Below are 13,064 nucleotides of genomic sequence, written 5' to 3'. Positions count from 1 at the left end.
AGCTTGAGAATGTCATGTCTTTGGAGCATGTACAAAATAAGTAGGAAGGATGATGTGGGGAACCCTGGATTAAGAGGAGAGAGATTTTCCAGATAGGTACTATGTATTTCCCATCTGTGGTTAGATGAACAATTGACCACAGATGTGAAATGAAACAATTGAAGAAGAGAGGAAAATGATAGCGCTGTTGAGTTTTGAATCCAAGGATTTATGTGGCACTGGTAAACTGCTTCTCTTTCAGCTGTGGGAGTTACACTGTATGGCAATGTTAAGGTGAATGTTCCAGAAGCTGAATTGCAACATCCATCGTATACTGCTCACAGTGAACTCAGCTGGCCATTTAATACTTTTCTATCTACCTCTCTATACGGGGAAGGAGCTCTGGTAGTGTAGAGGTTACAAGTTGGGCTGCTAATCTCAAGATCAGCAGTTTGAAACTACCAGCTGTTCGTCAGGAGAAAGATGAGGCTTTCTGTTCCCTTAAAGATTTACAGCCCCGGAAACCCTATACAGGGTCTCTATGAGTTGGAACTGACTCCACTGGCACACAACCACCACCTCTATACTTGGAGTACACGTAATATTTTTACTTTGCAAGTATAAAAGTGGAAGTCTGGGGAGCAAGGTAATTGTCAACCGAATGCCCATCTCATTTGAGTATTTAAGAGAATCACAGTTAAGTAATAAGATCAGTTTTGTTGTTTTCCCCACTTGTGGATATGTGAAGGGGCTCAAAAAGTTTATGGAAGAATGGAATTAAAAAATGGGATTTATCCACGAACATGTAGAAGCCCTTTTGTACATAGGATCCTTGTGAGTCGGAACCAACACGACAGCACTTCATAAGTTATCAGTACAATGTGCACCTCTAAGTTTAAGTGTGACACCTCAAATACCATGTTTTATGTAGCTTAGAACATTTTGGGTTGTTTTTCTTACATAATCTAACATGAGTGCCTCTAGAGTCAGGCATGGGTTTAAATGCTGCTCTGAGAAATGTGAACTTGAACTTGAACTTGGGGTGTTTTTAGCTGCCTTCAAGATGGTTCTGACTCACAGTGACCCTGTGCGCAACAGAACTAAACACTGCCAGTTCTGCCTGTGCCGGCCTCACAGTTGTATGCTTATCCGTTTGTTTCAGCCATCTGGTGAGGGTCTTCCACTGTTGCCGATGTTGCTGTTGTATAGTGCTGTCGAGTTGGTTGTGACTCATAGTAACCCTGTGTCGGGTTTCCAAGGAGCAAATGGTGGGTTTGAGTTGCCAACCTTGGGGCAGTGTTCCCAGCATAGGGGCCTGGCATGTTGTAAGCAATAAATGTAGCTCTCATTCGAGAGACTCATTCTAAAATGTGTTGTGAATGTGTTAAATGCTTGGTTAGGTACTGTGAACTTAGGACTCATTCACCCATTGCTTTCATGGGGAGAATGAACGATACACATTTAAACCGTATCATTAAATGGCCAGGAATGTTGTGGAGTAAGTAATTAGGGTGATGATAGAGGGACTAGCTTGGGGAGATCATTGTGGACAAGGTGATCAGAGCAAGCCACCGTGAGATGTGACATTTGAGCAGTGGGTCCAAGAATGACAAGGAACAAGCTCTTTGCAGAGAACCAGGCGAAAGCCTTTGGAACCGGTACACAGGTTCCAAGGGCAGGAAGGGTTCTGGACCCAAGGGCAGGAAGGGTTCTGGACACGGTAGGTGTGTGTGAGGAAGAACAGTGAGGTGGGTGTGAGAACAGCAAAAGGAAACCTGTCAGCTCCTCACTCAGTACTGGTAAAACCTTAGCAACCACCCACCTGCCCAGGGTGGGACAGGCTAAATAGGGTTTGTTTACACACACTGACCTTCTGATAAAGCGAGGGCTGCTGGATCCAGACTGGTGCTTACACTTTGCTTATGTTTGTGTATGTATGAGGGGGGTGAGACTTTGCTCTTAGTTGTTAAATGGTGGCAAGTTGTTTCCGACTCATAGGGACCCTACAGAGGGTTTCCTAGGGGTGGCTGGTGGGTTTGAACAGCTGATCTGTGGTTAGCAGTCCAGTGCTTATCCTACAGTGCCATGCCAGGATTCCCTAGAGGGAGCCTTAAAAAAAGGTTACTGAAAAAAATTTCATCATCTTTTAATTCCATTTTTCTATGTACTTTTTGAATCCCCCCTCCCTGCTATTAGGCATAGATTCTGCTGGAATGCTAAAGAAACTAGGAGGAGACAAGTGAGGGAGACTCTTCACTATGTGTGGCCCTTCGTTGTTGTTAAGTGCTGACAAGTCACTTCCGACTCATATGACCTTGTATAGGGTTTCTAAGGAGCAGCTGGTGGATTTGAACTACCGACCTTGTGATCCTACAGTGCCACACCAGGAGCCCTTTAGTGTCTTGAATTTTTTACCTGATTCATATGCTGTTGAGAGGAGCCCTGGTGGTGCGGGAGGTAAGCACTCAGCTTCTAACAGAAGGGTGGTGGGTTTGAGCCCACCAGCTGCTTTTTGGGATGAAGATGCAGCCTTGGGAACCGGATGGGGCAGCGCTGCCCTGTCCTGAAGAGTTGCTCTGAGTTGGTGTGGACTCGAGAGGGCAGTGGGTGTCAACGTTACTGTTGTTGTCCAGTGGATTCACGGTGAGTGACCCAGTCTGTGTGTGACAGAGAACTGTGCTCCATTGGGTTTTTAGTGGCTGATTTCTCAGAAGTCGCTCACCAGACCTTTTTTTCCATGTGCCTCTGGATGGACTAGAAGCATACCAGCAGGGGTATCAGGTGGTCAGTTGGTTGTACTCTGTGGACCCCTGGGAGGTCTGAGTTAGAGCTGTGGGTCCAGGAGGCCTGCAGCCATGGTGCTGAGTGAAGGAGGAGAAGGTTAACTGCGAAGTTAGAAAGCAGAAGTGTGAGGAGTAACTCAGGGTTGAGAAAGCTCAGTGATTAGGGAAGTGGAGGGGAGGAGATGGGGGTGGGGGGCATTGCATGTTCTCTGAGGTTTGTGGTTTTCAGTCCAAAAAGCAAAGTCCGCTCCTTTTCTGATTTCTCTGGTAAAGCTGCTTGGCTTCCAGAAAGGGACTGCGGGTTGTTGTTAGGAGGGACCGTTGGGTTGGTTCTGACTCTGACCCGACCCAACAGAATGAAAAGGTTGGACAGAGAGCAGAAATGGCCTCTCAGGGAGAGGTTGTGGGTTTTGAGGTATGAGGAAGGAGGTGGTAGGTAATGCCAGCCCGCGAGGTTACTCAGCAGCGGACTTTGGGGAGGTCCAAGGTTGTTGGAATGGAGAGTGGAAACCCTCCAGAAAGAAGGAAGGTGGTCTTCAGAAAGTGGGCTGTCTGAAATCCAGGCTGGGGGACCTGCAGTGGCCGGTGATGACCATGGAGTGGGGCTTTGCCGAGGGACAGAGGTAGCGGAGAGGGAGAGTGGACAGGACTCTTCCCAGGAGCTCAGCAGTGGAAACTATGAGGAGACAGCAGAAAGGGCTGGAGCTGGCAGTGGGGAACAAGCAGGACCCCCCAGCTCCTGCTTACCTCCCATGTCCTTGAGACATGTTGACTGGGAAGATTGCGTCTTCTTGACCTCTCATTTTGGGGAGGTGGAGGGTGGGATGCCGGAGGTGGGTGCTAGGCAAGAGAGGATGGTGAGAGTCTGGGGAACTATTTCCGGAGTGCTTAGCAGGAAAGATGTGGGGCTGAGGTGGGTGGGAGGGCAGTCAGCTAAGATGTTTGCTCCAGAGTGGGCCTGAGGTGACCTCTTGTCTGATGTGAGACAAGAGGACATTGTATGTGTTGGAATGGACTCTAAATAGCTCTCTGGATGTTGATGTTTAGGAGTGTTTTCTACCACAGAGCAGTGTTGGGTACTAGGGAGACTGCCTTCTTCTAGGCCACCTTCTAGAACTTACTGCACGGTTGCATTTCATTCTGGAAAGGACCAGTTTTATGAGTGTGATCTTTGAGAATCCAAAGAAATCAGATGAGTTCGTGATTGTGCACTTGTTTGGAAGAGTAGAGCATGGCATGGTGGTTTCTAGCCCTTTTTGATGGTCAGGAATTTTTTGAAAAAGTCATTGCTTGTTTTACTTGCCTGTTAGTTGTATGTTCAGTATCCACTGATGTTGTTAGGTGCATTCAAATGGGCTTCTACTCATAGAAACCCAGGTACAGTAGAACAAAGCACGTCATCACAAACTTCGCTGTGTTTGAGCCCATTGCTGCTGCCACTGCGTCAGTCCCTCTTGTTAAGAGTCATCTTCTTTTTTGATGATTCTCTGCTTTACTACGGAGTCCTGGTATGGTGATATAGGATAAGCACTGGACTGCTAATCACAAGATCCATGGTTCAAATCCTCCAGCCCCTTGTTAAACCCTATGCAGAGTCACTATGAGTCGGAGCTGACTCATTCGTAAGTCACAAATACTTACTTTATCAAGCGGAGTCCTGGTGTGGCACTGTGGGTTAATGTGTTGGTCTGCAAAGTTGGTTTGAACTGCAAGGTTGGCAGTTGAAGCTCACCAGCCGCTCCTTGGAAACCCTATACAGGGTCATTATGGGTTGGAAGCAACTTGACGGCACTTTTAACAATAACAACTTTACCAAGCATAGTGTTCTTCTCCAGGGACTGGTCGGTGTCTCCTGACAACATGACCCAAGTACGTGAGATAAAGTCACCATCTTCACTTCTTTTTTACTTTTAAATGTTTTGTTGTGAATTTTGTGATAGTTTACATGGGAGAACATTAGGTTTACATTCATCCTATCTTGTATCGTTTCATTGCCATGGTTACAATCCCCTCCATGCATCATCAACCAACCCTGCAAGCCTGCCCCCTGGTCATCAGCACACAGCCCCTCTCCCTCTCTGGGTCTAGAGTCCCAGCCACTCCATCTCTCTACGACATTGTCTCTGCCTCTATCTCTGGCGTCACTGTTTCTCTGGCTAGGGTCCCACACTCCGCTCTTCTCCTTTGATGGTTCCAGGGACCTCCGCTCCTGGACTGCAAAGTCAATCACTCCCCTCCTTTTGCTACAAAATGTCTACCTTTACATTTCTAACCCTCACAGTCAGTCCTGATAACAGTTATTCACTGTTGTACCACAAGAGTCCTATCCCTATCTCCTTTCATCAGCCCCACCCAGACAGATTGGATAATACTCAGTGGAGATTCTACCTTCCTCCGCACCCTCTGTATCTAGGCTCCCACTTGAAAGCTTGTAAGCCAGTTGCTTCTTGTCTTTGTGGACCACCCCCCTCCCGCCCCTCATTTTGAGTAGCCAATGTCTAAGTTGTCTATCCCTGTCTACTCTGTGTATGGAGGGGGTATGAATGATCCTTGCTGTAAAGATTTGTTCCCTCTTTTGAGCTACTGCATCCATAGGTGTAGGTCAAGTTCATCAAATTGTATCACCGTCTTCATATCTAAGGAGCGTTCTGGCTCTACTTCCTTCAACACAGATTGATTTGTTCTTCTGACAGTCCATAGGGCCTTCCAGTGTTCTTCACCAACACCGTCATTCACATGCATCAATTCTACTCTAGGCTTCCTTAGTCATCCTCCAGGTTTCATATGCATATGAGGTGACTGGGTCAGGTGCAATCCATTGATTGAGAAACTAGTAACAGGCAAGCTCCTGTGAATTCAGGAACTTGTAAATAAAGGATGTTAATGGTGACGCATTTACATACATGTGCAAAATGCAGAGACTTTTTAAAGTCTCTGTTTATTTAGAGCAGTGGAGAAAGTGGGCTCTGGGAAGTAGGATGTGCTGGATGAACTCAGACTTGGCAGAGCTACTGTGCTGTGTGGCTTATAGTGCAAGGTGTAATTACTAACGGCTGTAATTAGGTAAGGCCAGACGTTTTCAGAGCATTCATTTTAAGTGGCTTTCTGCCAACAGCAGGTGAATGTTTCTCTTTTCCCAGAAAGTTTTCATGCCTTGTCTCTTTATCACTGGAGTTAAGGAAAAAGCTAGTGGCTTTAGAAACGAAACCCAGATGACTTCAGACAGCTTGCAAGTCCTTGAAAGCTCTTCTTGTTTATTTCAATTGGATCTCGTTGAGAATATACCACTCAAATCATGCACCGTGTCAGCTGGTGCGACACGTACAGTTGTTGACATTGATTACGTTCTTCAAGTTCTGCAACCATTTATCTTGTTCTGAGTTGTTCGTTCTCCATTAGCATGAATCACCTGCCCTGCGTACTTCAGTGTTATCTTTCCAGATGTATTCACTTTGATCCCATGTAGATGTTGTTATTGTTAAGTGCCAGCAAGTTGGAGCCGACTCATAATGACTCTATAGGGTTTCCAAGGCTTTTTAAATCTTTGTAGGAGCAGAAAGCTTCATCTTAATCCCATGAAGTGGCTGGAGGTCTCGAACTGACTTCAATGTGGCTCTAAGTCTAGTGCTTATCCTGTAGAGCCACTGAGCTCTCTAGATGGTTCTTTAAAGAGCATAATACTTCAGGCAGACAGCTTTTGCTTAGTTAAGCTAATGTTTTGGTTATTAAAAGATTTCAGGGAATACTTTTGGTTTAAGGTGTTTTTGCTTTTTTAAAAACTTTTTTTTTTTAAAGTTATTTAAAAATCTTCTATTGCAAATTGAGGATAGTTTACAAGTTTACATGGGGAAACTTCGGTTTTGCACTCATCCTATTGTATTTTGTTTCATTACAATGATTACAGTCCCCTCCATGCATCACCAGTTAACAGTATTTGCCTCTATTGCCTATTTAAAAAAAAAAAACAAAACTCTGTTTTTTTATTGTAGCTTGTGTGAAAATTTACAGAGCAAATTAGTTTTCCATTCTAAAATGTATACACATTTTGGTTTAAAGTTTAAAGATTATATTGGGCTCATCCATTTTCTATGGCTCCAGAGTCTAGAGCCAGTGAGAAATTTAGATTCTGCTTTACTTTTCCCCTCTTTTGATGAGGATTCTTGTGTAGAATCTTTGATTAAAACATTCAGTAATAGTAGCTGAGCACCGGATGTCGTGGCAAAGGAGGGCTTAGAACTCGTAATGTACCGTGCATTCCAAAGCATAGCTGCTTTTGCAAAAACACTCAAATCCCAGTGGGCTAGAGCATGTTTTTGTAATTCTTGTTTTACCTGAGAAGTGATTGAGTTTCCTATCCCATCCCCTCTCGGGAGGTGCTCAGTACGGAGTCTGGGGGTGGGAATGTGTCCATGCTAAAGAGCTGGGGTGGTAGAGAATGGCTTGAGTTTCACTTTCTAGGGTGGAGTTCACTTGGGCATCAGTCCTCGCTGGACTCCGTTTTGCTGCTTCCTGGAATTGTTGGCAGAAGGTTGATTTACATTTTATGGGTGGAATTTTACAGTTTAACTCGGCCCACCGTGTTATTGACATTTGTCAGGGAGAATGATTTTAAGTTGAACTTGGCTCCGGGTCAGAGGCTGCTATAATAACCGTATTGCCCTGCACACAGGATCGATTTTAGCCTCACAGCTCTCAGAGGAGCACAGCCTTTTTACAGATGACCCTCCAAGCATCAAACTGGTTTGGGGCGCGCAGCTCTAGTGGGCCCATCACTGTGCCTCTTATCCCAAGCTTGTGGGGATGGCCGTTCAGCTTTTGGGATTTGAATCCATCCACTGAATCACAGTGCCCGTGAGCACAGGCTGGGAGCAGAGCTCTGTGTTTTCTGTCTCCTTGCCTGATTCCTGTGGTCTGTGCAGCTAGCAGTCCAGCGCTTATCCCACAGCACCACCAGCTTAAAAGGCCTTGTACAAAGCAGGTATCACATGAGAATCGAGTCGATGGCAGTGGGTTTGGGTTTTGTTTTTATTAAAAGCCTGGTGCAGCTTTTAGAGGGAACATTCTAGTGAAAGGGGAGCAGAGTGATGGGAAGAGACGTCTTGGCCTTGCTTCTTGCCCCTTCCTCCCAGGGTGACCCTGGTGCACGAGGCACGGGCTCCTTGCAGGCTTTGTGGGCACTGTCTTTGTAGGTCTGAATGCCCCTCCTGTATCCTAAGGATGAACAGCAGAGCCCAATGGGACAGGGACAGGGTGTCTTCCAAAGATGATGAACCAATTCTCACTTCTATCTGCAGCGTGTGGATGTTACACTCCGCTGTACTTAGCAGAAGCTGGTAAAGTGTGCATTTTCGTGCTCTAAATGAACATTTCTTCTATTACTAATGAGATGGGAACATTTCTAAGATGACTGGCCATTTCATTTCTTTTGTATCATCTCTGCATTTCTGTCGCTTCCTTTAGAACTTGGCACTGTCTCCTCCGTTTGTGTATGAGTGTGCTACATTCTAACTTAATCTTTGTTAAGGAAAATTTTTTTTTTTAAGTACTAGCCAATAGTTGGAACAGGCCTTGGGTGGTAAAGGTGCAATTGGTAACGTGCTCAACAACTAGCTGAGAAATTGGTGGTTCGGACCCACCCAGAGGTGCCTGGAGAGACGGGCGCGGAACTGCCTTGAAAAGTACGGAGCACAGTTCTAGTCAGCACACATGGGGGTCTCCGTGAGTCTGAATTAACTTAGGGTCACTAACAATGCAACAAGAGCTATGCCACATAATTATCCATGCAGTTTTCTGGTGTTGATTAGCCCAATGAAGCTTTTCCCAAGACTGGTTGGTTTTACTTAAAATCTGTCTCATGATTTTGTTTTGGGATCATCTGTCTGTTGTGAGCAATGCTGTGGTGTGTTTTGTCTGTGCAGAAAGAAGAAATGATGTAAAGCAGTCTCTCCAGACGGAGACATCACAGCTGAGAGGGAAGGTCAGAAGAGCATGGCCTGGCCAGACAACTTCCAGAGAGGAACACTCATGTCCCGCTTTAGCCACCATCATGTCGTTGTGTTCCTGCTTACCTTCCTAAGGTGACGGGGGTTTGAACATTTTATTGTGATCTGGGGAAAGTCTGCAGAGCAAAAAGGTTTTCCACTCAAGTCGTGCGCGTTTTGTTTTATGACATTGATGGCAGTCCCCACGATGGGGCGGCATTCTTCCCACTTCCTCCTGTGTCTCCCATTTCCGTTTGTCCTTTCCTGTCCCTTCCTGACTTCTGAGCCCTCTCCCCGGACAAATGCCACCCTTCAGATCTTGTATGTTGTTGATTCTGGGGACTGCGTACCTCCCTGGTGGGATTGTTCACCTCTAGGCCCATCTACCCTCTTAATGTTGTCTTGTGTTTTTCCTGTGAAGGTGACATTGAGTGGCAGGTGTTTGGTGCACTGACAGGCTGGCCTCACGCTGAGACAGACTAGTTATTCTTGGGACTACCCTTTGTGGTTCTCAGCCAGGGATATCTTGTCCTGTGGGGACATGTGACAAGCCTGGAGACATTTTTGCTTGTCACTTGAGGGGAAAGACGCTCCTGGCATTTACTGGGTCGAGACCAGGATGCTAATACCCAGCCTATGAAGCACAGCTCTGACGACAAGGATTTGGTCCAAAATGTCAGTGGTGCTGATATTGAGAATCCCTCCAGTTGTCAGGAGTCCTGATGTGGCGCTGTAGGGTAAGCACTGCACTGCTCACGGCAAGGTTGCTTCAAACCCAGCAGCCGTTCCTCGGAAACCCTGTGTAGGGTTCACTGTGAGGCAGAACAGCAAGAGGCAGGAGCCTGAGGACAGGGAGCACCCCGTGCTCCTGTGAGCTGGAGCCACTCAGGGACAGCTGTGTGAGCTCTGTCCCCTGGCGGGAGAGGATTCGCAGTCCCCTCTAGGCAGTCAGTCCGTGTGTATGAGTCTGTGGGCCAACGACTTTGATGATATCTTCTGAGATTTTATTATTAATCTTTATTGAGGAAACCGCAAATGGTCATAATGATTTTGTTTTAGGCAGAAACTAGGAAAAAGTTCCTCTCATTATATAAGAGTTGCTAGCTAACTTTGGACTCTTGATTTAGAAGAGAGTCACTTGTCATTTGTGGGGCAGGGGCGGAGGAAAAGTCAAGGACTCCAGGAACCAGCTACCGAATAGAAACACAGTGACTCGTTGGAGTGGTCAGTGGTTGATAGAGACAACTCTCTTGACAGGATGGCAGCAACTGCAAGTGAGCTGGGACCAGTTTCTCCTCCGTCTACTTGTTCCCAGAGTTAAATGTGACGCTGGGTTCGTTATGACGGTGACTAGTTATTTTTTCCATGTTGTTTGACAGAGACTGTCTCGGTTGATAGCTCTTATCAAGCTAGCCTCCCCATACCTTTTAAAAGTATCGTGCAGTTGGAAACACTGAACAGGTACAGGTTTGTGACTTTGTGACTTTGGTGGGTGCCTTTCTCTTGGCTGCCCGTTCATCTGTGTTTCTTCTGTCTGGCAGTTACTCATTATTCCATGCTTCAAGGAAGACGTTCAGCAATGTCAAAGTCAGCATCTCTAAGCAGTGGACCCCGACGGCTTTCAACAAGTCAGCTGAGTTGCCTGTGGAGGTGAGTAGGACTCGGTGTGGGAACACAGAAGGGACTCACTCTTTGCTCTGGCTGAAAGTCCACACTCTCCATCTGCTTTTCAAACCTGCTGGGGCCCAGGCCCGCGCACCCCGTCCAGCGGCTCACTTTCCATTGCTTCGCAATCTCTCCCAGAGTCCCGGAGAGGTTCAATGTCCCGCTGAGTTTCACAAGTACCGGCTCATGTCTGCCTTTGTGGTTTGCCTCACTCTTGTGTGCCCTTTCCCCTTCTGTCCACTGTCCTGGTCCTGCATTCCCTTTGTGTCTGGATGAAGGGCCAAGTTTTCACGCAGCTCTGCTGACTCTTCCCTTCTCCAAAAACTTGCACAGTGTGTTTACATGTGTTCATGTCTCCCATATGTAAGTATTTTCTAATTGCTCTGTTTGTTTATTTTTTGCTTAAGTAAGCTCCTTGGAGTCAGGGAGTATCTGTCTCAGTTCCTTATATTACATTTTCTGATGGCTGTCCTTTACAATGCCCTGTCTAAATACATCGCCACTCGCCTGTCAGTTTGTTGTGCCGCGTACCTTTTCAGGATGTAGTATACAAACAGAAACCAGTGGTATTAAAGGAAGAAGTCCAAGCTGCACTGAAGGCGTTGGTGAAAGTAAGAGTCCAGAAATTGACGGAATACCAGTGAAAATATATCACCAAATGGGTGCCACAATGGAAATACTCAATTATGCCAAGAAATATGGAAGATAGCTGCCTGGCCCGCTGACTGGGAGAGCTCTGTGCTCATTCCAAAGAAAGGTGACCCAACAGAATGCAGAAATGATCAAATATTTTCAGCTAGCCCACACAACTCAGTGGCACTTAACAACAACAAACAACAAGCCCACACAAGTAAAATTTTGCTAAAGATCACAGTAATCGCAGTAGCACATTAACAAGACATGCCAGGTTCCCCAGAGGCTGTGGAAAGAGGGCTGTTGTTACTGATGTCAGGGTTCTTGGCTAAATGTGAAGAACACCAGAAGGATGTTTACTTGTGTTTTATTGACTGTACAAAAGCATGAGACTGTGTGGGTCATAGCAAATTAGGAATAATTTTGTGAAGAATGGCAATTCTAGAACTTAATTGTATTCATGCAGAACCTGTACATAGCCAGTCATTCCAATAGAACAAGGGAACGCTGAACGGTTTACAGTCAGGAAAAGTGTGAGTCTACGTTGTGTCCTACTCCATACTCATTCAGTCTGTATGCTGAGCAAATCATTCGAGAAACTGGGTTATATGAAGAAGGATGTGGCATCAAGATTGTAGAAAAACTCATTAACAACTGCCCTATGCAAGCGACACACTCCTGCTTACTTACTGTAGGTGCAGAGGACTTGATGCACTGATGAAGATCAGTGACTACAGCCTTCAGTATGGGTGATACTTCACTATAAAGAAAACAAAATCCTCACAACTAAAACGATAAACAACATCATGATAAATGGAAAAAATACTGAAGTTGTCAGGGATTTCATTTTGCTTGGATCCACAATCATAGCAACCACAGCCAAGAAATCAAACAGTGGATTGCCACAAAATCTGCCACAAAAGGTCTCTAAAATGTTAAAGAACAAAGATGTCTGTCACTTTGTGGACTAAAAGCGCACCTAACCCAAGCCGTGGTCTTTTCCATTGCCTGACACGCATGCAGAAGCTGGACAGAAAATAAGAAGACTGAAGGAGAATGGTGTTGGTGGCAAGTATTCATTCATTATAACATGAGCTGCAGGAAGAATGAACAAATCTATCTTGGGGGAAGTACAGCCAGAATGCTCCCTAGAAGCAAAGGTGGCCAGACTTCATTGCACGGATTCTGGACAGACCTTAAAGAGGGCTAGGTGCTTGGTAAAGTAGAGGGTAAGCGAGAAAGAGGAAGACCCTCAATGAAATGCGTTGCCACAATGGCTGCCCCAGTCGGCTCAAATGGAACGATTATGAGGATGGTGCTGGACTGGGCAGTCCTTTGTACTGTTGTCCGTGGGGTCACTATGGGTTGGAACCAACTTGACGGCACCTAACAAGAACAACACAGTATCTTACTGCTTACTGTCTGCTCCTCCAGCTCCCACCCAGTTCTGCACACGCTGAGCTGTCCTCTTGGACACTTACTCTCTGTGCTGTGTCTCCTGTGTAGTGTGGTGTGCCTACTGCGTAGATGGCACTGCTTTGCTCTTTCTAAGCTCACCAGGTTTCTGGGAGGGTTGTCTGAGACTGCTCTGCGAGGTGCTGGCTGTCTTAACCTGTTGCCACTGTGTCCCTGCAGATCTGGAATAGCAGCCACCTGTTCCCCAGTGCGGAGGGTGCTACACTCTTCCTGGGCACCCTGGACACCATTTTCCTCTTCTCTTATGCTGTGGTGAGTTGTCAGATTCTAGAATTTTAAGTTAAGGAGAAAAGCGAAAGGAAAGAACTCTCAATCTTAGGTAGTTTATAAGGCATTTTGCTAACTAAAGACAAGTTCGGTGCTTCTGAAATTTACATTTTATGGATTCATTCATTCAGCAAATACGTCTTACGTATGTCCCCCACACAGGTCCTTCTCTGGTCACTGAGATTCATCAGTGGTCAGCATGGACCAGCTCCCTGCCTCTCTCACACTTTGATCCAGGGATAGAGGGACAAAGTCTCTGAATAGGGAGGTAGCAGATCAT

At 46.1% G+C, this 13,064-nt stretch overlaps 1 protein-coding gene across 1 annotated transcript in view; it reads left to right on the top strand.

The window, feature by feature from the left end:
• The first annotated feature begins 8,750 nt into the window (after nucleotides 1-8,750).
• The window catches only part of SLC37A3 (solute carrier family 37, member 3), a 33,681-nt gene continuing 29,367 nt past the window's right edge, over nucleotides 8,751-13,064 (top strand). Inside the window, exons 1-3 of the mRNA XM_006861250.1 lie at nucleotides 8,751-8,839; nucleotides 10,285-10,393; nucleotides 12,677-12,769. Of these exons, the coding sequence (XP_006861312.1) occupies nucleotides 8,751-8,839; nucleotides 10,285-10,393; nucleotides 12,677-12,769 (291 nt within the window). The remainder of the gene's footprint in view (nucleotides 8,840-10,284; nucleotides 10,394-12,676; nucleotides 12,770-13,064) is intronic.

Source organism: Chrysochloris asiatica, unplaced genomic scaffold, assembly GCF_000296735.1.
Source record: "Chrysochloris asiatica unplaced genomic scaffold, ChrAsi1.0 scaffold00041, whole genome shotgun sequence".
In the NCBI taxonomy this organism is placed as follows: domain Eukaryota; kingdom Metazoa; phylum Chordata; class Mammalia; order Afrosoricida; family Chrysochloridae; genus Chrysochloris; species Chrysochloris asiatica.
The sequence above is the reverse complement of the archived record's forward strand: the minus strand, read 5'-3'. Positions and strand labels throughout refer to the sequence as shown.